The sequence below is a fragment of the Urtica dioica genome, chromosome 4, assembly GCF_054948205.1.
Source record: "Urtica dioica subsp. dioica isolate 48M chromosome 4, U.dioica_male_clone48M_v1_H2, whole genome shotgun sequence".
NCBI lineage: Eukaryota > Viridiplantae > Streptophyta > Magnoliopsida > Rosales > Urticaceae > Urtica > Urtica dioica.
In genome coordinates this window covers 368350-394884 of record NC_142759.1, presented here as the reverse complement: position 1 = coordinate 394884, position 26535 = coordinate 368350, and the positions used below count along the sequence as shown (strand labels likewise).

General features: G+C 36.1%; 5 protein-coding genes across 5 annotated transcripts; 2 read left to right on the top strand and 3 right to left on the bottom strand.

Annotated features, from left to right (window-relative positions):
• The first annotated feature begins 777 nt into the window (after positions 1 to 777).
• On the top strand, positions 778 to 4259 carry LOC149398936 (salicylic acid-binding protein 2-like). Its single transcript, XM_089612047.1, has 3 exons — positions 778 to 1369; positions 2558 to 2695; positions 3738 to 4259. Exons 1-3 carry the CDS (start codon positions 986 to 988, stop codon positions 4017 to 4019), a joined length of 804 nt encoding a protein of 267 aa, XP_089468173.1. The 5' UTR covers positions 778 to 985; the 3' UTR covers positions 4020 to 4259.
• Positions 4260 to 6730: 2471 nt separating this feature from the next.
• On the top strand, positions 6731 to 9144 carry LOC149398935 (Pentatricopeptide repeat (PPR) superfamily protein). The gene is made up of 2 exons (XM_089612741.1): positions 6731 to 8266; positions 8411 to 9144. The coding sequence occupies exons 1-2, from the start codon at positions 6819 to 6821 to the stop codon at positions 8991 to 8993; spliced, it is 2031 nt and encodes a 676-aa protein (XP_089468867.1). The 5' UTR covers positions 6731 to 6818; the 3' UTR covers positions 8994 to 9144.
• A 203-nt stretch (positions 9145 to 9347) lies between these two features.
• On the bottom strand, positions 9348 to 12312 carry LOC149398934 (hydroxyproline-rich glycoprotein family protein). The gene is made up of 6 exons (XM_089612046.1): positions 11944 to 12312; positions 11576 to 11690; positions 11120 to 11479; positions 9891 to 10407; positions 9763 to 9803; positions 9348 to 9606 (listed from the first exon to the last, which is right to left on the bottom strand). The coding sequence occupies exons 1-6, from the start codon at positions 12213 to 12215 to the stop codon at positions 9568 to 9570; spliced, it is 1344 nt and encodes a 447-aa protein (XP_089468172.1). The 5' UTR covers positions 12216 to 12312; the 3' UTR covers positions 9348 to 9567.
• A 5083-nt stretch (positions 12313 to 17395) lies between these two features.
• LOC149398933 (small ribosomal subunit protein uS13m-like) lies at positions 17396 to 18349 on the bottom strand. The gene is made up of 2 exons (XM_089611033.1): positions 18152 to 18349; positions 17396 to 18051 (listed from the first exon to the last, which is right to left on the bottom strand). Exons 1-2 carry the CDS (start codon positions 18197 to 18199, stop codon positions 17665 to 17667), a joined length of 435 nt encoding a protein of 144 aa, XP_089467159.1. The 5' UTR covers positions 18200 to 18349; the 3' UTR covers positions 17396 to 17664.
• Positions 18350 to 19332: 983 nt separating this feature from the next.
• Positions 19333 to 26300, bottom strand: LOC149398932 (phosphoglucomutase, cytoplasmic). The gene is made up of 18 exons (XM_089611335.1): positions 25965 to 26300; positions 24710 to 24791; positions 24498 to 24553; positions 24227 to 24340; positions 24063 to 24125; positions 23818 to 23934; positions 23602 to 23702; positions 22974 to 23033; positions 22796 to 22895; positions 22552 to 22709; positions 21946 to 22041; positions 21399 to 21462; positions 21219 to 21300; positions 20784 to 20959; positions 20446 to 20522; positions 20230 to 20362; positions 20001 to 20117; positions 19333 to 19699 (listed from the first exon to the last, which is right to left on the bottom strand). The coding sequence occupies exons 1-18, from the start codon at positions 26043 to 26045 to the stop codon at positions 19628 to 19630; spliced, it is 1749 nt and encodes a 582-aa protein (XP_089467461.1). The 5' UTR covers positions 26046 to 26300; the 3' UTR covers positions 19333 to 19627.
• Between the last annotated feature and the right edge of the window lie 235 nt (positions 26301 to 26535).

Sequence of the window (26535 nt, the reverse complement as noted above, 5' to 3'; positions counted from 1 at the left end):
GCAGGTCTATCTCGTCACTACATAACTTGTTTCAAGTTCCAACTTTCAACAACTCTGTGACAGTGACATCATATTAAAAAATAAAACACCGTGACAACTCTAAGAGATTATACAATTTCAATATCGATACACATTTGTGTGGAGATAATTTTGAATCTCAGGTGAGAGATAACAGCACAAGAACGGAAGGGGTTAAAAACCTAAAACGCTGCCCTTACTTTTACATATAAGTAAATCCACACCTTGTTTTGGAGTTGCTCGTTTTAAACAAACTTGTTTGAGATTATCTGAGATTTTGTCGTGTACCCCACAAGAGCTCTCTGAACTGTGAGTCTGTGATGATGAGAAAATGTAGCTCTCAAGATATGCATCGCAATATATTAATAGACACAAAAAGTCAGAAAATAGGGAATAAGATTTCCATATCTTATTGATCTCGATACATACAGCAACAGATATAGATGACATATATAAATAATATGGACAAACGGCCAAGGGCCTCAAATAATTTTTTAAAAATGATTTGTTTACTGTTTTTTACTTTATTTAACTTTGTTTACTGTTTAATTATAATTTTATTTATAAGAAAAATAACCACAAATGATCATTATACAGTTTTAAGAATACTATTTTAAAAAATGAAAATAACTAATATTTTAGAAGTAATACATTTTTAATGATATAATTTTCCCCAGTCCCAGACAAATGTAGTAGTACTATATCTATCATCATTAAAGTAACATGCAGTATATCACACATTTGAATATTCAACTATATTTTTTCTTCTACTTGTCCTCTCACGTTTCACTATAGTTGTTTGTTTTTTCTTTAATTTTTTGTTAATAGCTGTCAGACAGAAAACAGCTAAATAAGAGTCCGCCCATAAATCATATCCGGCAATTCTTTTGTTGTATATATATACACGTAGTTGGTTTCTCTTCACTCAATCAATCACATTATAATAATAATAATAATAATAGCAGCAATGGGAGATCGTGAGGGTGAAAAGAAGAGTACGACGCACTTTGTATTGGTCCACGGCGCGTGCCACGGCGCGTGGAGCTGGTTCAAGATGAAGCATCGGCTGGAGTCGGCGGGGAACCGCGTGACGGCGCTGAACATGGCGGCTTCCGGGATCCATGAGAAGCAGATCGAAGCCGTGGAATCGATGGAGGAATATTCTCGCCCACTTCTTGACTTCGTTGACTCTCTTCCTTCCGATGAGAAAGTGGTTCTCGTCGGTCACTCTCTCGGAGGCTTCAACATCGCCTACGCCATGGAGGCTTTCCCGGAGAAGATCGCCGCCGGAGTCTTTGTAGCCGCGTTTATGCCTGATACTTCCCACGCGCCGTCGTACGTTCTCGACCAGGTGTGTACGTTTGTCGGTGTGTGATGCTGAAAAGTCAAGCAGATCTAGATCATTAAAGAGTTATACGCTTACATTACATGCTTTAGACGTGTGTAAATCTTAAATGATCTCCTTGTTTTTTTCATTATGATTTTGTAGGGTTTTATTTATTTATTTATTATTATGTATAAGTTTAATATAAGATTTGTAAATAAAAAATCTTATATTATCACAAATTTATTATAAAAATAATAATAAATTTATAAAACATTATATATAAGTTATAAAAAATATATATATCACATAATAACTTAAAATTTTCATCTAGATTTAAGGAAGAAAATATATGTATATATATAATACATAGATATATACACATACATATATATCGACTTGATCGAAAAGAAGTTCGAAACGAAATCGAAAACGATATATAAACGTCAACCTATGCTTTTTCATGGATCGATTTTGTTTGATTTTTAAATCTCACTACATTAGTATTGATCACCGCCGTGGTCTGTACGTTCTCGACCACGTGTGTTGTTTTTGGAGATACTTGTCCATTTTTTCAACGGCGAATTTTTTTCTCTATATCATTAATTTTTTCTTTTAATTTATGTAAATATGAGATATTAGTAAGAGCAAAATATTGAAGTATATGAACGACATATTTAATGTCATTTTCGCTGTTTTAAGTAACGGCTTCGTTTGTCGTGTATTTTTTTAATGATTTTTTAAGGTTTCTTTATTATTAGTGCGGCTATATATTAATAACTTGATTTTGTTTGGTTTTCTCATCTGACTAAATTAGTGATATCCGTTAATATAATTTGTTAACATTTCAGTTCAAATCCGTTTGTAATAAAATTTGCAGAATAAGATTAGACCCTACTATTTTGGCCGGCGGGTAAGTTATTGAAAATGTATTAATATATTTTTTTTTTCGGAATTTATATGCGTATGATTGTTCGACACAATTTATTTTTTTGTGTTAAGTTCACCATGAATGCAAACGTTACCCTTTCTCTAATAAAAAAAAAGAAAAAAGAAAAAAAAAAAAATAGGGTCGTTTATCAGCCTCGATGTTCCAAAGTGTCTAGAAATAACATTATTAAATATGTGCATGATTTTGCCCAGAATCCACGAATATTTTTGCATGCTATAATTTTGTTTATATAAACGAATTGCTGTTTTTTGTGTGATTTTCAGTACAGCGGGATAACGCCGCCGGAGAATTGGTTGGACACAGAGTTTAAGCCGTACGAGACTACAAATGGAACACTGACCTCTATGTTTTTTGGTCCCGAGTTTTTTGCCCAAAAGCTCTACCAACTCTGCTCTGTCCAGGTAATTGATAACCCCGATTATAATTAATAACTTTTTTAAATTACCTACATGTACATTTTATATAGACATACAAGGAATCTGATGCATATTTCTTTAAATGGTTTATTAAAATTTATTATTAAAATTACCATAATGCCCTCGTGAGATAAGCCATGTTCTTAGGACGTTAAAAGAATAAATGGATACTTAAATTTTATGAGTTAGTGTTTTTTTTTTTTTTTATATTTTAAAGGGAATTGACATCAATAATATCAATTGCTTGTCGTTTACCAAAAATCAACCAGAATCCAAATATTAACACAATAAGCACCAAATCGATCACGAACTGAGTTGATTTCGTGACACATTGGTCATAAACTGGTTACAGTTTGTGATCGATTTGGTACTAAATATGTCAATATTTGAGTTTTGGTAAGGGACAAGCAAATAGTATTATTGTTGCCAATTTTCTTATTTTAATATGGGAACTATAAATGTAAAAATAAAAATAAAAAGAGTCGATGAGTCAAAGCTAAGCTAAAGAAAGTCACGTGTGTGATGTATGTGTGCGTGTCTATGCCACATGTGTATTTACGTTGTAATTCAGCCAATGGCAATATGCCACGTAGATAGAGTTAGTTATGTCCGTTACAAAATGATTGATTTACCATATGTACTTTGTAAATCAATGAGTTCAATAATGAGAAAATTCTTTCATGATTCTCAAAAATACCTTTGTCTCAAAACCCTAGAATAGAATTTTCTTAGTTAGATATATAGCCTTATAAACATAATAAAATTGTTATATATAGTCAATTTTTCATTAATCGTAAGTAAATAATCATGTCTTTTTATTAACGTGACCAATTTTAAGTAACACATACAAAGGGGTATGTATGAAATGTTCGAATTGTCCATTGGTTATTTAATTAACGAAAGGTTGATTATTTAGCAATTCACAAATTTTTAATGGTTTAGTCAATTAAAAATTTGAAAATAAAAAATAAATTTTTTTGGTTATTGATAATTTTCGACACTAACATATATATATATATATATATAGGATCTTAATTTGGCTTTGAGTTTGACAAGGAAGTCCTCACTATTCCTCGAGGACCTTGCTAAAGCAAAGAAATTTTCGGAAAATGGTTTCGGTTCGGTAAAAAAGGTCTACGTGGTCTGCGAAAAAGATGCTGCAATTTCGGCAGAATTTCAACGTTGGATGATAAACAACGGCGGTGATTCTGACGTGTTTGAGATTCCGTGCTCCGATCATATGCCTATGGTGTGTACCCCACAAGAGCTTTGTGATGTTCTTCTCAAGATAGCTCACGAATATGCTTAGAATCATTAGAACTTATTTGCTTATAAGTATAACTATTGATGATTGAATAATGGGAAAAGAAAAAACTAAGATATGCATACATGCAGATTAAATTCTTTTCGTGGCTATTTGTCAATTACAAACTTAATATATCGTTTGGGTCGCTCTTTTTTTTTTTCTTTGCAGTTTGTTTCCTAAATTTGTATTTTTTTTTGTAATTTTCTTACAAGTTACTTAGTAAGAACAATCATTTTCGTTCAATTTGTTTCTTCATCGGTACGTTAGACAGTAACATATATTGAAATGAGATGTTTTATCTTTAGAGTGACTTATACAAGAGATGAATGACGAAGTTTTGGTATAAAATAAACATTGTAAGAAAATGAGGAAAATAATTTACAAGTTTAGGAAGGAAATTGTAAAAAAAAATTCTTAATAAATCTAGATTACTTTAATCCAGAAGACTTAGTAGGAAAATTTACTTAGCTATGAATATATGGAAAAATTATTTTCATGCCCATCATTATCATCTATTTCTTGAATTAAAGATATATCGTTCGGGTCATCTTATTTTTTTTCTTTGCCTGAATTTTTATTCCCTTATTGTCATTTTTTATTTTATTTTTATAAATATTAAGAACAAGGATTGAATATTGATATTGCTACTAATATAGTGACTACCGAATGGTATTTCATAGCAACTACTGATACCAATTTTATCCAAAAATAAAAACTACCAATTTTATAGATGGTAATTTATTGAGATACCGATTATCGATGGGTATACTGAAATAATATAATTTAAATTTTTAAAAAATTACCGATTTTTCATTAGTGATTCATAACTTTAAACAAGATACAAATACAAAACATTTAGGAGCTTATCAATAAATATATTTTCGGATAAAAAAAAATTAATTCAAAAATTATGATGACTTGCGTAAATTGAAAAATTAGCTATATATTGCATATACGTCCTTAGACCAACTCCACCCGATAACACTATTTTCTACTTTATTTTACAGTACGTGTCACATCAAACACTACCTCATCTCCAACCGAACTCTATTTTTTACACCAAATTGATATATTAATTTTATATTCAACTTTCTCTTATTTATTTATATATCATTATATTTATTTAATATCTTTCAATTATACCACTTATTCATTATTTAATAATGAAGTATTACTCCATAAAATTATTCAAAATACAAATTAACACAAAGTAAACTTAACATTTATTTGGTCATGTGTGGAACATCATTAAGAATTTTGAAAAATTTTAAGACGGAGCCTCAAGTGCGAGACAAACATCTAAAGGTTCGTGTTCTTTTTCGGAGTCCGAACAACAAACTCCTGTGTCGGTTAGACAACCATCTCTTTTTGAGCGACCGATTGGATTGAAAAAAGCCAAACTAAAAATGAAAACGGATGACAAAGTAGCTTCCTCCGTCAGCAAAGTTGATGAAGGAAATAAACTACTTCTTGAGCAGATGAAGAAGTCAGGTGATATGAAGGAACGCCTCTTAGAAGTATAGATAATGCTAATAATGTGAAAACAATCAGAGAAGAAAATAAAATAATGAAAATGAATTTAAATAAAATATCAGATCCTCAGGTTCGTGCATTTTGGGAAGCTGAACAAGCCAAAGTTTTACAAAAGAGAGCCGAACAACAACAATCCCAAACACCATTTTCCAATTCTGATTCATATTCACAATATTTCACCGGTCTTGAAGGATCCGGCGCTAATCTTCCCGACTACTAGTTTATGTATTGTAAATTTTTTTAATTTTATTTTGTTGTATTTTGTTTTTTTTATTTTATTTTAATGTTTTTTTTTACATTTCGATGTCGTTGTAATGTTATTTTATTTCTCTTTTAATATTAATGTCGCTTTAGTTTTTCCCAAACTCCAAATGTTAATGTTGTATCTGAAAATAAATTCAATGAATAATTTAAGGATAAATATGATATAATTTTATAAATCAATACAAATATATAAATTATAAATTTTATAGGGACTAAAAAAATATTTTGGTGTAGAGAATAATGTCATATCATATTTGGCGTGACACCAAACTCATTTAATATCAAACGCCACAATGGCTTGAGATATAACGTACGGCTGGAGGTATATCTTACGCTATCCCCACCCTTTGCCGTTCGGGTGGAGATGGTCTTAAAGGTGACTTTTTTTTACAAAGTTGATTTTTAGTTTGATACTGACTTGATACCGAAAATTATTGACTGTATTTTAAATTTTTCAGACGGATTTTTTCTTCTTAAACTTGTGCTTCGAGGAACGAGATGCTTAATCTTTAGAGTGCCTAATCGAGGAACGCATGACAATTTTTTGTTCAAAAATAAAATTTGTCAAAAAATTCGAAAGGAAAAAAGATTAAAGTTTAGGAGTGAAACTGTTAAAATCTAATTATTAACAAATGATAGAAGAATTTAATTTGAACTAAACACGATCTTATAAAATTGGAACCATGACTTCGGGTTGGGTTTTGGAGACATTACCGTGCAGGTGATTATTTCAATTGTTTAGTCTGGGTGGCAAAACATTTTGTCTACGAGGTGACTTTCTCTGCGAGGATGAATGTTTTAAGGAATAATATTTGATCGTAGCATTTTTTTTTTTTTTTAACCGGAAGTCAAGGCTAGTTTTTTTTTTTTTTTTTACCTGCGCGTGGCTTAATATTAACTAAATAGATAAAGCCAATAAACGTTCCTGATTATTTTTTTCCATTTTCTTTTTAAATTCTAGACTCCAATTCTTTTGCCTCGCTTTGTTTGTGTATCGTTCGTTGCATGACCTGTGAAGTCTCTTTGATATCAACTCTAGTGCGAAAATGCACCACCGTCGCGTCACTCAAACCGGCGCGTCAGCTCCACGCTCGCATTCTGACCGCCATGAACGCCGTCTCTCACATCCCCGCGCCGTACGTTTTCAACAACGTCCTATCGTTGTACGCGAAATGTGGCTCTCTACGGGACGCCGAGAAGGTGTTCGACGAAATGCCTCACAGAAGCATCGTCTCTTACAACGCCCTTATCTCCGCCTACTCTCGCTTCCCCGGCGCAAACTCCGTCGCAGCCGTGAGACTGATCGCTCGGATGGATTCGGAGCGTCTCAGCCCGAACGGATCAACTTTCACGAGCCTGTTTCACGTGCTCGAAGATCTCCTCACCGGAGCTTCGCTTCACTGCCGAGCCGTGAAGCTTGGGTTCACGACCGATAAGAAAGTCCAGACCTCTCTCATCGGGATGTACTCCAACTCCGGCGACATAGCCGCGGCGAGGAAGGTCTTTCGGTGGCTTAGCGAAAAGGACGCCGCGTCGTGGAACTCGATCATGATCGGAAACTCGAAGAACGGAGATTCGAACGCAGCGATCGATGCTTTTCGAGAAATGTTGAGATCCGGGGCTTGTTGCCCTAACCAATCGACTTATTCGATGGCGTTGAAGCTCTGCGGAAAATCAGGTCAACATCGCGTCGGGAAACAAATCCACGCTCGGATCCTGATCTCGGAAATCCATCCCGATTCGGCTCTGATGAACTCTCTCATTGACATGTATTTCAACTGCGACGACTATGAAACCGCTTTCTCTCTCTTCCGTACAGTGCAGAGCCGGGATTTGGTGACGTGGAATTCCGTGATCTCGAACGTCGACTCAGACGAGTCAATGCGGTTGTTTGTAACGTTGAAGGGCGTTTCGGTAAATTTAAAGCCGGACGAGTACACATTCGCCGCCGTGGTCTCGGCCACGTCTAATTCTCCGGCTTCGAATCACGGATATCCTCTTCACGGACAGACGATCCGATCGGGTTACGCCGAGAACGTCTACGTCGGATCGGCTCTCGTGACAATGTACTTTGCGAACGGAGAATCGCGAGAAGCGGAGAAGGTTTTCGATTCTGTCCAAAGAAAGGACTCTGTTTTGTGGACAGAGATGATCGCTGGTTACTCCGACATGAACTCGATGACGTTCCTCCGCGAGATGTGTCGCCAGCGAGGCGTTGAAGTTGACGGATTTGCCCTCAGCGCGGCCATCGGGGTATGTGCTGACGTGGCGATGCTGAGGCAGGGCGAGATGGTGCAGTCGCGGGCGGTGAAGACGGGCTACGAGGCGGAGATGAGTGTGTGTGGGAGCCTCGTCGACATGTACGCCAAGAACGGCCTCGTTTGGGCCGCCATGGAAGTTTTCTCTCGGACCGTGGGGCCCGATTTGAAGTGCTGGAACGCCATGTTGTCCGGGTGCGCCTAAATATCGAATTTCGGTTAAATTTGAGATTTTTTTTTCGATTAACTGATAATTTCGGTATAAAGATCGACCATTTTATATTTTGGATTGAAAACAATTAAAAAAAATTAATTCTTTAACCGTTACTTCACGTTTAGGTACGGCCGGCACGGGATGGCGAGGGAGGCGATGGAAATGTTCGAGGAGATTCAAGGGCACGGGTTCGAGCCGGACGAGATTACGTTTTTGTCCCTGCTCTCGGCGTGCAACCACAAGGGGCTAGTGGAGCAAGGAAAGTCGGTGTGGGACCGGATGGTTTGGGCCGGGATCGAACCGGGGCCCAAGCACTATTGCTGCATTGTGAGCCTGCTGAGCCGCGCCGGGCTGATGGACGAGGCCGAGGGCGTGATCGTAAATTCCCCGCCTTTCTTCGGGGACAAAGACATGATCGAGCTTTGGAGGACTTTGCTGAGCTCGTGCGTGGTTTGGAAGAACCTGAGCGTCGGAGTCAAAGCCGCGGATCGGGTTTTGAGGCTCGACGGAGAAGATAAAGCGACTCGTGTTTTGCTCGCGAATTTGTACGCGGATTCGGGGGAGTGGGACGGGGTTTCTTGCGCCAGAAGGAATGGGAATTGTTCGGGGTTTGAGAAAGATCCGGGGTTGAGTTGGTTAGAGGTTCAAGATAATAAACTTCAGTATGAAGAAGAGTTGTTCAGGCTAGAACACAAGTCATATTACTAGTAAATAATTATTAATATTATAAACAGGGATGTTTTTGTATAGCTTTGTAGGTGTCTCAGATTTACTTGTAAAAACTAAAAACAGATGGGGAAAATTTGTTTTTTTGTTTGTAGGATTGCATACTTTATATAATTTAACCATTGTATGAGTTTCCAATGTATAAAAATATATCCCCTGAACAAAATTATTAAAATTATAAGAATAATCACCAACGTCTGTGGTCCTTTTATACTATTTCACATGCCTTAAGATACAACGGGAAGATAAAATATGAATAAATAATAAAGGAATTGTATTATAATTTACGCAATAATTGGGCATCTATCGAAATATAAATAAATAAAATAAGTAAACTACAGAAATAAAAAGATAAAATAAAATATGAAGGCTTACTTCAAATCTCTTCATTTAATTTTGGATCCTATGAGATTACAATGCTCTGCCCCCCAACATCAATTTGTGGTCTCATGAACTTAGGGAGAAAATATTCAAGGATACAACAAATATTAGGCAAAACATATCATCTCATAAGGACTTCATGTTATGTGATTATATAACTTCTCCGACATTCTTGCTACCGCCGGCTAGTTCGAGACTTCGGCTTCGATGTTTTCTATGAAAGATCAAAACAAAAGAAAATTAATAACCAAACAACATACAATGTTATAATTGTCTTCTAGGTCTAGACCAATAACTTGTCGCGTAAATTTGAATAAGCAGAAAATGAAATGATAAAAATAACATCAGAAAAATTGAAGGATCAACTTACCGACGTAGCACCAAAGCTAGCCCCAGATCCTAATGCAGCACCTTAAAAAATAAAAAGCGGTTTTAGCTTCATTCTAACCGTAGTGAAACCAAAATGTAAAAAAAAAAGAAGTGTGATTTAATTTTTACCGGAAGCGAATGGGGTTGAAAACAGTGAAGCCGCGGGAGCGGGAGCAGGTGTGGTGGAGGCAAAGGCCGGAGTGGAAGGAGCCCCAAACAACGAAGCCGCCGGCGTCGAACCAAAACCCGATTGCTGGGGAGTCGCCGCAGAAGCTCCTCCGAAAAGCGATGACGTGGCGCCAGGTGTCGCAAACAGAGACGGCGATGACATGGCCACCGGCGCCACTGCTGACGGAGCGGGCGTGCTGAAAAGAGAGGTCCCGAAAGCAGAGAACGACGACGCCTGCGGCGGCGGCGGCGGAGTGGTTAGCGTCGCCGGAGTCGTCGAGACCACCGTTGAGGATTGTGGTTGCGAATTGGGAGCGGGCAAGTTGAGAGTCGGGTGAGCCCTCTTGGCCGCGGCTTCTTGTCTTGCGGTCTCGCGTCGGTCGGCCTCCAGAAACGGATCGTTGGACTCGCCGCGCCGCCGCTGGTCCGCCAAATAAGCCGATCTCATTGACTCTATGTATTGATGAATACTCTCCACCTGAAAAAACAAAACAAAAAAGATGGATCAAGACCCTTTTTATCATTACTATTTATTTTTATTACCCGCCAAAACCGACAATGTTTATAAGGAGGAAACTGATACGACTCCCGGGATGATCAAGAAGCATAAACGGTAATTTTATCGATAAACACGGTTCACTATTTGAGAGTTGAATAGGCTAACTAACTTATTGCTCTCCTATATCATTAACACCTAACTTATCCACTAAATTATTCTAGGGAAAAATTGTACAAAATAGCCATTTGAAACTTATTGATTAGCAAAATAACCAAAGTTTCAACTTTTCAGCAAAGCAACCAAATTTACGTTTTCAAATTTTTTTTGACAGGCATGATTAATATTTTTGACGATTATTATAAACAATTTATCACATCCGAAAAAAATTAATCTTGGGGTAAAAAAAAAAATTTGAAACCAGATTGCTGCACGTTTTGACTATTTCACAAAATTAAAACAAACCTTGGCTATTTTACAAATTCATAACTTTAAATTGGCTATTCTTTCCATTATTCTTCTAATACCCCTGATATCCCAGGTTCTAACACATGTGACAGAGGCTGTATTAAAGGTAAAGATTAAGTTTTCCCTAAAACCTAATCTCCCCTCGTTCGAGATAAAGATTAAGTTCATTTGGTCCAAAGATGAGCTCTTTATAAAAAAAACCTGTGTCGTACTAGTAAGTGGGTACCTTAGAGGCAACGTGGATGAAGAAGGCGTGGACGTTGGAGATGACTTTGGGGAGAGAGTTCAAGAGAGAAGAGGTGTTGTCGGAGTGGTGGAAGAGAAGCATCTGCTCCAAGTCGTCGATCCACTGCCGGCACTGCCCCAAATACTTTTCGAAGCGACCCACAGTGTGAACCAGAAACGCCGACGGCTTCTTGGGAACACCGTTGTAGAATGAGCCTTGACCGCTCTCCAACCGCGGCCGAACCATCATGAAACACCGAACAGCCGCCTCCGTGTTTCGCAACATGTCTTTGGCCGCCACCATCAGCTCCTGCAGCAACGCCTTCTGCCTCTCCATCGAACTACTTATCCCGCCCACTTCCTGTTTTTTTTTTTTTTTTTTTTTTTTTTTTTTTTAAAAATCAAATCAAATAATAATGAAACCAGATCTGAAAACCAGAAAGAGTGGGTTTTGAACCTGGACAATGTGGCTGGCGTCTTGGTCGAACCCGTAATTGGAGACGGAAGAGTCGTAGAGCCGACTGCATTGGTCGAGCCTCTGACTCTCGTCTCGATACTCCACAATCCGATCCCTGTTGTTTCAGTTTCGTCAATAACATTCCACATATCAATCACTTACAGTAACAATAGGTGAACCTCCCCAAAACCCTAAGCTCCTACCTTTTTTTTTTTTTTTCCCTAATTTCACGCTCAATTGCTAAGGCTCTCTCTAAAACCCTAAATTTGGAGCTAATTCAATGTCCAAGACAATGATATTACTAATTCGTTCCACTGAATTACGAGAAAATTTGAAAGTTGTGAAGTAGCGAAGAGAAGAGAGAGTACTCGATCTGGAGAAGGATTTTCTGAGAATCGGGGTGGAGATCGGCCCACTTAGTGCTGTAACTCGCCGGAGACTTGTCGTTCATGAAAAAGAACATCTGTGGCTGTTGTTGTTGCTGTTGTTGTTGAAACTGTTGTTGAAATTGTTGTTGTTGTGTCGTTTGTTGTTGTTGCGGTGTCGTTTGTTGAAACGGAGACTGGAACGCCTGAGACTGGAACGGCGACGCTTGAGGCGTCGCTTGTTGCTGCGGCGTCGGCATGAATGAGAACGCCATTGCTCTCTCTCTCTCTCTCTGTTTTAGAGCGAGAAAGCTTTTCTTTTCTTTTCCGTTTAAACCCTAAGGAGGGAAATTTCCAGGGGACCCAGAGAGAGAGAGAGAGAAGACCAAACAGTCTTTTTTTACTCTTTTTGTTTGAGAAATTTCGACATTATTAGTTAAGAAATATATATATATATATATATATAAAAAACCACTTATTTACGATATATTTAAAAATAATGTTTTGACCTAAAAACAGATAAAAATAGTTAAATTTGTTGTAACTAGCCAAGTTTGTCATTCTTATTTGGGGAATAGCCCAAGTTTCATTTTATTAAACAAATAGCTCATATTTTCGGCTCAAACCATAACGCTCTTGGTAAATTCGCGAATAGGTTAATTTAATTAACCTGCTGGAGTGAGTTAGGTTAATTAATTAACTTATTGGTTGAATATTAGTTTAGGTTCTGATTTTTTTGTGAGTAAAATTAATTTATAAAATGATTGAATTCGGAATTAGGTTAATTAATTGAATGTTTTGAATATCAATTGACTTAAGTTATGATTTTTGTAAATTTTTTGTGAATTTCAAATCTTTCACGAATCAGTTAATTAATTAACCTAACTCACTCTAGTAGGTTAATTAAATTAACCGATTCGCGAATTTACAAAGTGCCTCTCCTCAATCCCCTCCATCGCCGCCGATTCCTCTCCCCCCGCCGATTTTCGAGTCAATCTGAGCCGTCGATTCTCCGAGCATTGCCGCCGCCGGAGCTCGACGGAATCGACGCCGTCTATGGCGGATCTTAACGGTGTCTATGGCGGATCTCGCCGGCGACATTAGGGATCAGCAACGAGGATGGACGACGATTGGCGACGACGCGGCGGCGTGAAATGGATCGGCGGAGTGAAGTGGATCGGTGGCGTGAAATGGACGAAGATGAGAATGAGTTTAGGTTTTGAGTTTTGCTCTTATATATTAGGGTAATTTAGGTAGTGAAATATTAATTGAGCTATTCACTTAATTTATTCAAACTTGGGCTATTCTCCTAATATTGGTAGGTTGATTAGGCTAGTATGCTCACTCTCCCATAAAAATACTATTTCAAGATATTTAAAGTTAAAAAAATTATCATAAACTTTATCATTGAAAAAATGTTAAATTTCATCGTAATCTATTAGAATTAATCAAAATTAAAATAAATAAGACAAACAACAACTATTTTTAATAACAACGACCACAAAAAGAGTCAATGTTGCTTTTTATTCAAATAAATTTCAAAAAATACTATGTATTACGATGATATTTAAAAGTCATCATAATTCATTGTAATGCATTGTATTTTTTGAATTTATTTGAGTTGGTGAATAGTGGAATTCCAAATATAGAGTTTCTCTATCTATAATAAAGTAGGAAATAGAGTTAGATTGGAGAAAATCTAACTCTATTTTATCATTTTACACTCTATTATAAACTGGTTGGAGATGAGAAAGAGGTCTTAATATGAATAGTAATGTTTCTAGGATTTTACTAGTACTAAATACTTAGGTTAAAATATTTGAGATTTTAATTTTCCGATCTCGTTAAATAATATCTAACCGAATTTTCTGGGATCTTATTTTCATATTAGCCAGCATTATATATAGGAAAATAACACTTGTTCGTTCTTTTTTTTTTTTTTTATGAAACAACCCTACATATCAGCCAAAGCTTCATTTATACCAAGGGAAAGATAAGGTTCCAACAAGCATTAATATCAATTACAAGAGTTCTTTTAGCAAGTGTGTGAACTATCATATTACAAAGTCTAAGAATAAACATGATCTCATACCAACAAAAAACAAGCATAATGGGGGAGGAGAGCACCGGTAACTTCGGAGTAAAAAATGACAATTGTAATCATTTATATTCATTGTATAAAATAATGGATTATTCATTGCAAACACAATAATAATTATATATTATGTACTCTCCATGTATTTCTTTGTGAGTTTGTCGATAGTCCCACATGGGCAAAAAAACTAGAATATGACAAGTTGAAGCAATATAAAGTCGATGAGGACGAAGACAAAGACGACGCCAGCAAAGACGACAATGATGAAACCGGCAATGACAACGAAAAAGACGACTCCCGACGACGCCATCGTCGAAGACGCCGGAGATGACTTATTATGCCTCCATCACAACTTTCGTGAGCACATCATGTCTAGGGATGACATTTTTACCCGAAACCCGTTAGCCCGTCCGTTACCCGGTCTTAACGGGTCGGGTAATACCCGTTCAAAATGAGTTAACGGGCTAACGGGTATTACCCGTTAGTATTTTAGCGGGTACGGGTCGGGTGGCGAAAATGTTAAACCCGCCCCGTTAACCCGTTAACCCGCCCGTTAATTATTTTTATGGAAAAAAACTAGATATTTTTTTTAAGAAAACATTAGATTACATCATAATGAGTAGGTTGTTGTTTTGATTCTTATTAAAAATTATTATTTTTTATTTTTTTTAAACGGATTAACGGGTTAGCGGGTGCTCAATTTTGGCACCCGTCACCCGGCGGGTATACCCGTTACCCGCCCCGTTGGGAAAACCGGGTTAACGGGTACGGGTTAACGGGTATTTTAATAGGCGGGTACGGGTACCGGTATTGATGTACCCGCTAAAACCCGTACCCGTTGCCATTCCTAATCATGTCAAGGGGTTGTTACAGAGCTTACCGCCGTGTCAGACATCAGAATTTGTTTCGTGTCACTTCGGATCATCTGCGGTACTGGGTTGACCGGAGGAGACTTCTTCGAGCACTTTTGTTGACCTATTCATTTGTTAGCGTACATTTTTTTTCATTAATATAACCAACCAAGCCACTTAAAGCCTAATATTACTCTACCTTAAAGATCCAAGAACAAGAACAATATCAGCTCTTGGTTTTGGGCCAAATCATGTCACAAAGCAGTAAAGAAATGATAAACTTAATCTCTACCGCAGGTGTTGCCAAGCAAGGCATCCCATAATCAAATGCTCCAACCCTTCTTATGTGGAAGTATTTACTCTATCTAATTTAATTATGTGAAGTCAGGTTCTGTGTATGTACCATGTGTAATAATATGTATGTACTTATTGACAGAAGGGAGCAAAGATAAAAAGAGGCAAACCTGCCAAGTCTAACCCAGCACCATAGACAATAAAAACAAGTGAGCGAAGGTAAAAGCAGCAACATAAATCAAAGGACAATGGTTCTTCATATCTGATTAACTTTGAGAGATTGTTGTTTAGGCCCTAGACTAAATTTGGAGATGTGTAAAATGACTAAATTCAGTCTTTTTGAAATATATATATTTTGTGTAAGTTCAGTCTTTTGTGTTATGAATCAATTTGGAGTTGTGTAAGTTCGGTCTTTTGTTTTATGAATCAATTTACTTTGTGTAAGTTCTATACCAATATAGTATTTTGTCTACACAATGAATGAGTCTTCATATCAACAAAACACGGTTGTCATTGCATTCTACATAACATCAGTGCAAGTAGATATTAGACATTACATAAGACCATACCAAACAAAATAGAATTGCATTACAGTGACAAACAATCAGCACCATTGACAAACACATCGAATTGAACCATATAACATTAGAACATAAAACAACCCTCACACCGAGGACAAATACAAGTAGAGCCAATTGAAGCTTGAAAATCCGACTTCAAAGTGCCGCAATCTCTCCTTTTAACATGTTCTTCTACCTGATCAAGCCATGAATAATTTGCATTGATCTATCGCACATTTCAAGGTATTTCCAACGAAAAAACTTGCATCCACCTTCTTACAGTCATGAACAAGCGATTAAAAAATGTAAGATAAAAGCTTACATTTTTCTTGATCAGGTGTAGAACCTCCTTACATGGTTCGCGTTGCTCCACGATGCCCATTCACCCACAGGAACCCCTTCATGTATCTTCAACTCGCGATTTTCAGAGGAAGAAGAAGAAGACGTTTAGGACTTTAGGGATTCAGAGAAAGAACTAGATTTTATTTGCGTATTTAAAATCAGTTGTTGGTTGATGAATTAAATATCGTTAATAAATGGTTCGATATAATGGTGGTTGGACAAATTAACCACGATGTTGACACATGGAGTTCCATTAAAAGAAATAACGGCGCAACCATAAAAAGAGTTGAGTGATTTTACCCGACGAAAAAAAAAAAAAAAGAATTGATGACTGGCCATTTTCCCCAATTTCATTTTAGGCAATGTTTTAATTTGGTTTAAGAAATAGCTTTTAGGCTGAAGTGGCTAGTAAGTTCAACTATTTTATACCTTATATACCCCTATTAATTATATAATCATATTTAATTTAAAAAAACTCAAATTAAATTCAAATTTCATAATTTTTATGATTTGAATTTGATTACCCATTAAAACTTAATTCATATTTTTATTCTCTCTCTTCGACATCAAAATATAGAAGAGATTTTTTTTAATTTTTTTTTTTTGCGTGGTTTTTATTTCGAAGCTAATTTTCAAGAAACCAACGCAGATTCATGACCTTTTTTTACGTTAAGTTCGTGGGTCGAATTGAATTTTTATTGCTTGTTTGCTAATCGTTATTTGATCGATCCTTTTTGGTCTAGTTTGTTGCATTTTCATGGTTTATGTTGATTTGTTAGGTTGTGCGAGGATTATTGGTTTATGATTTATTGGTGGTGAATATATATTTATGAGTTAAATCATATCTCTTCATAATCTTCTATTTTTTTGTATATGTAAAGTGAACCTGCAGATCTGATTGTCAACAGCCAAGAACACTCAAAGAAATGAAGAGGATAATAATCTGTAGGATTGAATTTGTGTAATCAGAAAATACAAGAGCCACCGGGCCTTTTGAGAGGACCCGTGCTCTCATGCACGCACCTAATTTTTCCAAACGGTATATCTAAACCCTCACACTCATCAAAAGGACGACTCTTACTTTCAGTACATTGTGTTCATAATAATCACCAAAGTTCTGCATTACACTAATGATGCCAAGGAACAAGTATTTTGTCTGATCTAGTTCAGCACAAGGGACTCTTAAAAGAGGCATTTCAATGCAAACACGAAATCAGAAATCGATGAAAATCACGACCACCAATTGGATTTCGTAATTAAAATCTCAGACAAACAAAGAATCTCATATCAATATCTTATTCCTGAAACCGATATGAAAATGAAGAATCTCAAACGAAACGGAATCACTCACTCACATTGAGAGCGAATCTCGGCTAAATTTCATCAAAATCATATCATAGTTGCATTATTACACCTGAGAACTAAAAAGAAAATCATGCTAGCTGGAAATCAACATCTCCATAGACGAGTCTCTAGCAAGTTCATCATCATCTCCTAATCTTCAGATTAACATCTTCTTCCTAAAAAAACCGATTAGGGAAAGAGTTTGACTCACATTGTGTACTAGAGTATATTAAATCCTCTATCTGTGCTTGAGAACGCTGGGAACTCCGTGAGCGCGGCGAGTCCGGGCGTTGGTCTTGGTCCTCTGGCCGTGGCACGGCAAGCCGTCGATGTGCCTGAGTCCGCGGTAGCACTGAATGTCGGCGAGCCTCTTCAGATCTCTGTCCACGTACGTCCTCAGCTCGATTCCGACGGCGTATTTAGAGAGCTCTTCGCCGAGGAGGAACGTCTCTCGCTGAGTCAGCTCTCTCGCCGCCTTGTTGTCGATCCCCACGTCCGCCAGGATCTGCCGAGCTCTCGACCGTCCGATCCCGTGGATGTACTGAAGCGCCACCTCGAGCTTCTTCTCGTCTGGAATCTCCATTCCGGCTTTCACGAACATGGATCTCGATTCCCGGCCATGGATCTACGGTTTCCGATTCAAATACGGTTCAGAACCGTCCTCTGTTCGGATGCCGCGCAAAGAACGAAACGAAACAGAAGGAAAAAAAAAAAAAAAAACTGACCGTGAGTAGTCGAGGGAGGTGAAGAAGACTGGTACGCAAACCGAACATCGGGAATCGCCGATCGACAATCTGTCTCTCTCTCTTCTGTTCTCCGGACACAACGACGGCGAGGAAATACTGAAAACGCGCGGCTGAGTGTTAGAAGCGTTTGAGTTTTGATGCTTCTCTGGTGTGGTTTAGGTTATATTTTTATGTTTAAACCTATATAAACAATTTATAACAATCTAGACCTCTTAGAGTTTGCAACTAAGGACGTTTACTTGAAATGTTTGCACTATATACGGCTTATCAAATATTATTTGGGGTATTTATCGCATGAAAACTTACTATTTTGTATTATACACTTATATACACAATACATTTTCGCATGAAACTTCTAATATTGTTTATGTTGGTTAGATACATAGTCTTATAACAATAATAAAATATTATTATATAGTCAATCTTTCGTTAATTATAAGTAAATAATAATATATTTTTATTAACCTTCACCTCGACGGTAATGTCATGATGTCCTTTATAACTGATATGCGATGGATTGGCTCCTACAATCATGATCTATTTGCTTACTTGACATAAACAAAATTTCATTATTTTTTCTTATAAATAAGTTTTTTCATAAATATAACTATAAAGTAAAAAAATCATTTCTTTGTTACTGAATTGGCCATAGTACACTTCCCTTTTTATTTGTGAGTATTCAACATAATCCTAGTTTTGAATATATATATATATATATATATATATATATATATATATATGTATATATATATATATATGTATATATATATATATATGTAATACTCAAAAGAACCAAAGAGTATATATGTAATGCTCTTCCCGTTTTTATTTGTGAGTATTCAACATAATCCTAGTTTTGAATATATATATATATATATATATATATATATATATATATATATATGTAATACACAAAAGAACCAAAGAGTATATATATGTAATGCTCGAATTATCTAGACATACATAAAAACCAAATATAAACACACAAACATAAAAATAACGCTCTAAACCAAATATATTTTTACTCCTCCTAGAAACTTATTATCTATTCCTTTAAAAATTGATTAACTTTCTTTAACCGCTTATAATAATATTAAAAATAAATAAAACTCTTCACTCCCACTTAAACATTGCAATGTCAACTTATTCCATAACCTTCATAGAAAAAAGAAAGGGGAAGATATATATTTTTATTGCATCGCGTTTGATGAAATGCTCTTCAACTTGAACAAGTATTTGTGATCTTGGTACAAGTAAAACGGCCATGAAACCATAATGTCAAAACCAAGGATATATATATGTCATAAAAACAGACACGGCTCATTATTTTGAAACACAAATTAAAAGAAAACTATTTTCGCCGGAGCCGGTGGTAGAAAGACATGAGGGAGCCATTAATTAATTAGAACCCAAAACCTCCTTTCGTTGTCGTTCGATAAACACAAACTTAGCTTCTTAAGTAATAACTGTGGGCGCGGATCGGCCTGTGAACTCCTTCATCTTTGAAAGCTCCAGAGCAACCTCAACCTGAGAGAGAGAGAGATTTTGAGAAGAAAGAAAAATATCCACTGATAATACAATTTTTGGGAGGGAAATCAAAAAGTAAAATTAAAGGGGGCGAAAAATTATTAAAATTATGTTGATAATAATTGTACCTAGAAAAAAATGACTGATCAAGATTAATTTTTGTTAAGAAGATAATTAAGAATATGAGTAAATAAAAGATTAAAAGAGAAATTATCAAATTTATTATTTTAAATTTTTTATCCGAAAGGACTAAAATAAGTTTAGAGAAAATAAACAGAAATAATAATGAAAATAAACAAACCAGAGGAGAAAGAGCATCTTGCGATTCTCGGCCAATTTTCGAGGGATCTTTTTCGTACTGCTCAATGTACACCCGAATCGTCGCACCTTCTGAACCCGTACCCGACAGCCTGAAAACCTGAGACCAACAACCCGAAAACAAAATTTGATCATCCTTCTTTCAAAGTGGGATTTAAGTGAAAACTTGATTTTACTATGGGTAAGAAAGTGAAAGGGAATGTGAAACGAACCAATCTCGAACCGTCCTCGAACAAGTAGCGAATGCCTTGGTGCTTTGAGATCGAACCATCGACCGGGTCTTTGTACTCAAATTCGTCTCCGTGGACAACCTTAGCAACGTCAGATCGGACACCTTTCACGATCCTGTTTATCAGATATTTAAAATATATACATAAATAATGATTTTTTGATTATTTTTAATTCATAATTGAAGTAAATAAACGTACTTGTTAACTTCTGGAAGAGACGATTGCAGCTTGACCAAGTGCGCCATTAGCTCCTTAGCTTTACCCGCGTCCACGTTCTTCAACAGACAATAATTCAACAAGAAAAATTCAAATATTGCCAAGCCTGAGTAATAGTTTTTAGTGGTGATTCACAAGCATCAGTAGTTATTTTTTATTTCATTCTTTCTTTATCTATAAAGAGATAAATCACATAAAAACTTGTATACTCCTAAGATATATGCCGCGGCTAACAAATATACACAAATATACAGAAATTTACCACCGTTTCCTATTTTTTTGCTGAAGATAAAGATTGAATCACCAAAACAGCATTATACCTCGTAGTCATATCGGGTATAATAATGGCGACCATATTTAGCCCAATGGTTGCGAACTATTTCTTCGACAGTCACGAGCTTGTCTCCGCCGAGGTTTTCCTTGTTCTTGTAAGCGAGTATAGAGAGCCAAGCCAAAACCGCCCAGATACCATCTTTCTCTCTAATGTGATCAGACCCTGCCCAATGGTTCAACAATAAATGATAAACATATTACACTTTGATTCATCCAATACAATAGCTTAACATTCTGTTCGGTGTGATGATAATATAATAGCAGCTAAGAGTGAAAACTACGACTTTTCTTTCGTTCCGATTATGAACCACGGAACAAAGGGGAAACTATTCATTTCTATTCCTTCTTAATCTTATTTCACCTCCTATTCTTTCTTTCAATCCAATCATAGTGTTGTTTCAGAGAATATATGACAAACTGACCGGTTCCGAAGCTTTCTTCTCCGCAAACAGAGCATAACCCGGCATCCATCAAGTTACCGAAAAATTTCCAGCCAGTAGGAACCTAGTATAAGTAACCAGAGGAAACTCTTAATACCAATTTGAATGTTTTTAATTATTTCTACTAAATTTACCTGAGAAGAGTGAAACAAAGAAATCTACCTCGAAAAATTTCAGTTTCAAATGTTTAGCCACAACGTCAAGGGCAGCAGATGTGGGCATGCTCCTACAAATAGGAAAGTCAAGTCATGTAGCGATCTCGTGCCATAAAACAAAATAAGTTAAAATAGTAATGGATTTTTTTAATACAAGAATCATTTTTAGTACAAGAGTCGCACTGTAAAAGTGCAAATCGCAATTTTTTACTTTTTATTATGTACGAAAACTAAAAACGCATTTACTTTTTATTATGTACGAAAACTAAAAACGCATGAATGCTACGTACATAAATGATATAATTAGATCATGTTTGAAGAGAAGTACAAGGCGTGAAACAGTAGTGACTTTTTCACGTTCCCACATTTTTTAGTAGTGTAACTAAAACTTGATTCCAATTTACAAATTATCTATAAAAACAATATAGTGAGCATATCTGATACTAAAATTCCATGATAATGTCATAGATTCTTAATACATACTAGATTGCACCGCTATTGCTCAAAATATGATCTTGCGTAATTATTTTCTTAAAAATGCTTAGGAAATCAACCTGGCAACTCCCTTGAGACCACCAGAGAAATATGGGATAGCATCAACTGCATTTGCAGCAATAATTGCAACAGAGTCCGATGGAGTGACAAAGAACCTGCAAAACAAGGCATGTTTATTGAACTGAGTACTATGAACAAGATATAGCTATTTCCCTTACTCGCATAGATTTTGTATATAGCTATTTATAAATAGTTCTCCAACTATTAACAAGTTGCTTTTTCATCACTAAACTAATTTTTTAGCAGAATGGTCCCCGCACAATTGATTTTGTAGCATTTAAATCTTTTTCATAGAAATCTTAAAAGTTTATAATAAAATATTTTACCTAAAAAATTTAAACATATTTTTCAACTTAAATAACTAATTAAATTAGTAAAAGAAGCTAATTAAATAATACTTCAACTGTAAAACACTAATAAAGTTTTGGAATTTAAGAGTAGGATTTTGATTTAATGATACTTTTTAAAATTATAAATATGTTTCAAGTCTGGCTGTTTAATCTTTTTATTCAATAGTTTGGTGACCACTTTTGTCGAAACATTAGTTCAGGAAATGCCACTCACATAGTAGTTCAGAGACTATTTGCGGTGAAAAGATATATTACCTTTTACCAAGGACCATGTTTCGGTCTGCATCGCCATCAGCGGCGGCACCGAACTCCGGGGGTTCATCTTGAGTGTTTCCCTTGCCCAAACCCATTCGAGCGACCAACTCTTTGGCATAAGTCAGGTTCGGGTCTGGGTGTCCTCCTCCAAAATCTTCCTGTTATTATCGATTAAACAAATGAAGTGGACAATTTCAGAATTCGGGTACCAAACAACTTGCGGAATAGTTGGAAAAATCAAAACCTTGGGCGTGCAATTCAATAAAGCGGACTCTGGTGCACCGAGCTCCTCCACGAACATGCGTTTTGCATAAGCTCCACCGACTCCGTGTAGAGCATCAAAGCTTTTTACCAGAAGAACATTGTTAGGATGATATGTAAAAGAGAATTTTTCAACCAGATGGCCAAGAATAGATGAGCACCAGAATGAGAATTTTGGAGATGATAACAACTTTCGAATAGACTCGAAATCAAATATTGTCCTGAAAAGAGCATGGTAATTAGAAAATAAATTGAGCACACACGTAAATTAACATTATAGTAAACATCAAAAAGTAAAAAACGAGATGCCTAATGGGCGATCACAACACAATTTTTTTCAAAGAATCTACGGGCAATGAAAGAATAACCAGCTTACAACCAACGCAGTAAATTCTTCGAGGAGGATCATGCTTTTTTTAAGAGACAAAGTACATTCAAAATCATAAAAAATAAATAACCAAAAGATGAGGATTGGCTACAATAAAAGAGTAAATTAGGCTCTACTCAAAGCAGAAAATAAAAGCTACAGACTTAGCGTTAGTGCAACTCTGTACATTACAGGCTCTACTCGTCTCCCAAAATGGAATTTCTTCCTTTCTTCACTATCCCTTCCATTCATAACTTTCATAGTAATAGTCAGCTTCTAATTATTCTAAATTCCACCCTTATTTGGTTATTTTTATACCTCCCTTAAATCCTAGCATCCTTACGATTCCTTACTCTCTACACAAGTCCATTACCAATGAGAAATATGTATATGAATATTTGCTCTAACAGAGTAAAGCTTACTTCATCAGTTTGACATAGTCATCAGCAGAATCAAAAACCTCAACATCAAACTGTCCTTCAGGCCCTTGGAAGCTTGTTACACCTATTGTGGAAATGTCCACCTGGTAGTACAAACCAAATAAATAAATAACTGCAATACAAAAGTGAAGTTCATAGGTAGAGCTTAAATGAATTGGCTTGATAGCAATTAAAATCCCACTGAGATAAAATAATTACATCAGGAAGGTCTGCTGTTAGATATTCCTTTATTGTTTTTGTGTTCTCGTATATCTTGTCGGTGATTGACTCGGGAGCAGGTCCACCATTTTCCATGTTGTACTTTACCCCAAAATCCTGCAAAACAAAAAACCAGAAATGAATATTCTCTTAGAACCAAATTGCAACATGGACCATCAAACAATTGGCGTGAAGAAAAAAAAAGAGTACGAAAGAAGAAACAAAACTATGCAATTATAACCCACCTCAGTTGGGCCACCCGGGTTGTGACTTGCAGTCAATATGAAAGCTCCAGATGCCCTTGATCCCTGAGTTAAGTACAAATTTATGAACCCGACTCTTGATGATCATAATAGATAAGATAAAAATAAATAAATTCCAATCGAGGGCTTGAAGGCTCACAACTTACATCAATCCCAACTCTTTCACGGATAACAGCTGAGACGGCAGGAGTTGAAAGTAAAGTATTTTGACCGACCCATATACGCCTTACTCCATTGGCCGCGGCCATCTTGGTTATGATCTGTAATTACAAGACCTCGATAAGAACTTGATAGCCATATAGATTCAAATGCAAGGCTTATGAGGCTATGTGACGGTAGGCACATCAAACAAGCCCTTTAAGTCGTATTAAAGTAGTGAAATGACATTCATATAAGACAACAAAGAGGGTGGCGTACCTGAACCGCATCTTTTGAGTAATAACGGCCGTCGCCAGATACAACAAGAGTCGCACCTGTAAACACGATCATAAGATTTCTGCTATTTCCCATTTGATGTACTAAGATCATTTAACGGCCAAAAAATGAGGTAATAGCTGGACACCAAGTTCCGATTGCATGGTATGCATAAACGACACCAACTGAGAATAGACGCACAGACACACACTTACCTCTGACTCTTTCTGCAGTGAGGGCATTGAATGAAGCCTGAACAAAATTTTCCAAGTAGTGAGGCTGAACAAAAACCTTCACCTGAAAGATTTAACATGTGATTAGTTATAAAATATCGCGTAGCAACGATAGCAGTCTCAGGGGAATACTTGACAGAAAAGGCACGTTTTTTTATCAGTACCAGAAGTAAATTTCTATTAATCAAAAGCTCCGAAATAAAGGACACAGAGTAGTTTTGGCAATGTGCGAGACAACCTGGTGAGCCGACACGAATTGAACTCGAAATATAGTGTGCTGGGTTAGAAAAACTGGGCGAGGATTGATATAAGGTAAAACCGATTCAACCCGTAAGCAAACAGTTGGATAACTCAATATTGGCTTCTATGATCAAATTATAATATAAGGCCCTACCTAGCTTAAATATTTCACATGTAATGACTCCAACTCATTAGATATTTTAGTAAATTTGAGGATACATTAGGATTTGCGATTTCTTTAAAGATCTATTGTTGAATATGAAAACTATTAGCTAACTTTTTTCTTTTGATATATGTATACACACACGTATATATACATATATTATATATATGTGTGTATATATATATATGTGTGTGTGTGTGTGTGTGTGTGTATATATCAGACTAATACCTTTGGAAAACAATGGCAAACATAACTACTATCTCTACATATTATATGATAAAATATCTAGGTAGTGCCCAATTTATAAACCCTTTTCTTTTTAATACTAGCAACGTGCCTTCTAGCTAAAGAAACCGATTAAAATATAGGAAGAAATTAAAAAATGCATAAAAATTGAGCTGATTACGTCTAGCAGGAGAATTCAACGAGAATGGCAACATTTTAGATCTTCACTGAGTTTTTCTACTTCAGCTTTAAGACCAACGACAAATTCCATTGTGAATTCAGTATGGCCAAAGACTAGACTTCTCCGTGAAGATGATGAAATCAGTATCGGTCTTTCTCGTATATGAAATATACTAAGAAAAAATCGGGTAACAAATCGACTAATCTGATTATTTATAAAAACAAAAATGAAAATAAAAACTAGTAAGATCTGAATCAATCGGTGTTTCAATTCCAACAAATTAAACTTAGCCAGCAATGGAAACCGGATTAGACACGATTCGATTAGAGATCTAACAAAAAAACACACCTAAACTCCATTTCAACATTAGCCAGTGTGGGTTCAGAAGAGAATCCGAAAGAGATCCGTATAAAGTAGAAAAGACGAACCTTCTTGCGGAGGCCAGAAGTGCCGGGCTTTTGGCCGTCGAACGGCGTCGTTTCGACCTTGGAGACCTTGAACATCACCATTGTTACAGAGAGAGAAAAGAAGAGATTGATTTTCTCAGAGGCTGTGAAATGAGAATCAGATTCAGTAGAGAGATCGTGTCATTTTGATTTCCTTATTTATATATAATTGTGGTAACGTTACTACGTGACAACTGTCGATCACTTTTTTGTAAGGGTCGGTGTGAGTCGACTCAGTCGAGTGAGTGAAAATGGGTTAAAAAGGGAATATTCCGTTGAGAGGATGAGAATTGTGAGATTAGGATTTAAAAGCGCCTTTGAACGATTCGCTAGCTTACTTTGTTCTGGTGCCTCCTGTACATTACAAAAAAATAAAAAAATAGTGTAATCAAATTTATGTGATGTGCAATACAAGTAAAGACGAGCTTATATAAACCACTTAATAATAATCTCCAATTTATTCGGATTACAAATTATAATCCGTTAATTCTTATCAAGTAGTTTATAATTAATTGTTATTCTAGATTAAATTTGAAGTTCATTAAAAAAACCA

Bases quoted from the DNA above. Each gene is read 5' to 3' on its own strand.
- LOC149398935 (XM_089612741.1), top strand. From the start codon at position 6,819: ATGACCTGTGAAGTCTCTTTGATATCAACTCTAGTGCGAAAATGCACC. The intron at 8,267-8,410 runs GTGCGCCTAAAT...CTTCACGTTTAG, and splicing joins TGGAACGCCATGTTGTCCGG to GTACGGCCGGCACGGGATGG.
- LOC149398933 (XM_089611033.1), bottom strand. From the start codon at position 18,199: ATGTTCGGTTTGCGTACCAGTCTTCTTCACCTCCCTCGACTACTCACG. The intron at 18,052-18,151 runs GTCAGTTTTTTT...CGGAAACCGTAG, and splicing joins ACCTCCCTCGACTACTCACG to ATCCATGGCCGGGAATCGAG.
- LOC149398932 (XM_089611335.1), bottom strand. From the start codon at position 26,045: ATGGTGATGTTCAAGGTCTCCAAGGTCGAAACGACGCCGTTCGACGGC. The intron at 24,126-24,226 runs GTAAGTTGTGAG...TACTTAACTCAG, and splicing joins GTGAAAGAGTTGGGATTGAT to GGATCAAGGGCATCTGGAGC. The intron at 23,703-23,817 runs GTAATTATTTTA...TTGTACTACCAG, and splicing joins TAACAGCAGACCTTCCTGAT to GTGGACATTTCCACAATAGG.
- LOC149398934 (XM_089612046.1), bottom strand. From the start codon at position 12,215: ATGGCGTTCTCATTCATGCCGACGCCGCAGCAACAAGCGACGCCTCAA. The intron at 10,408-11,119 runs GTACCCACTTAC...TTGTTTTTTCAG, and splicing joins TCATCCACGTTGCCTCTAAG to GTGGAGAGTATTCATCAATA. The intron at 9,804-9,890 runs GTAAAAATTAAA...TTATTTTTTAAG, and splicing joins TTCAACCCCATTCGCTTCCG to GTGCTGCATTAGGATCTGGG.
- LOC149398936 (XM_089612047.1), top strand. From the start codon at position 986: ATGGGAGATCGTGAGGGTGAAAAGAAGAGTACGACGCACTTTGTATTG. The intron at 1,370-2,557 runs GTGTGTACGTTT...TGTGATTTTCAG, and splicing joins CGTCGTACGTTCTCGACCAG to TACAGCGGGATAACGCCGCC. The intron at 2,696-3,737 runs GTAATTGATAAC...ATATATATATAG, and splicing joins ACCAACTCTGCTCTGTCCAG to GATCTTAATTTGGCTTTGAG.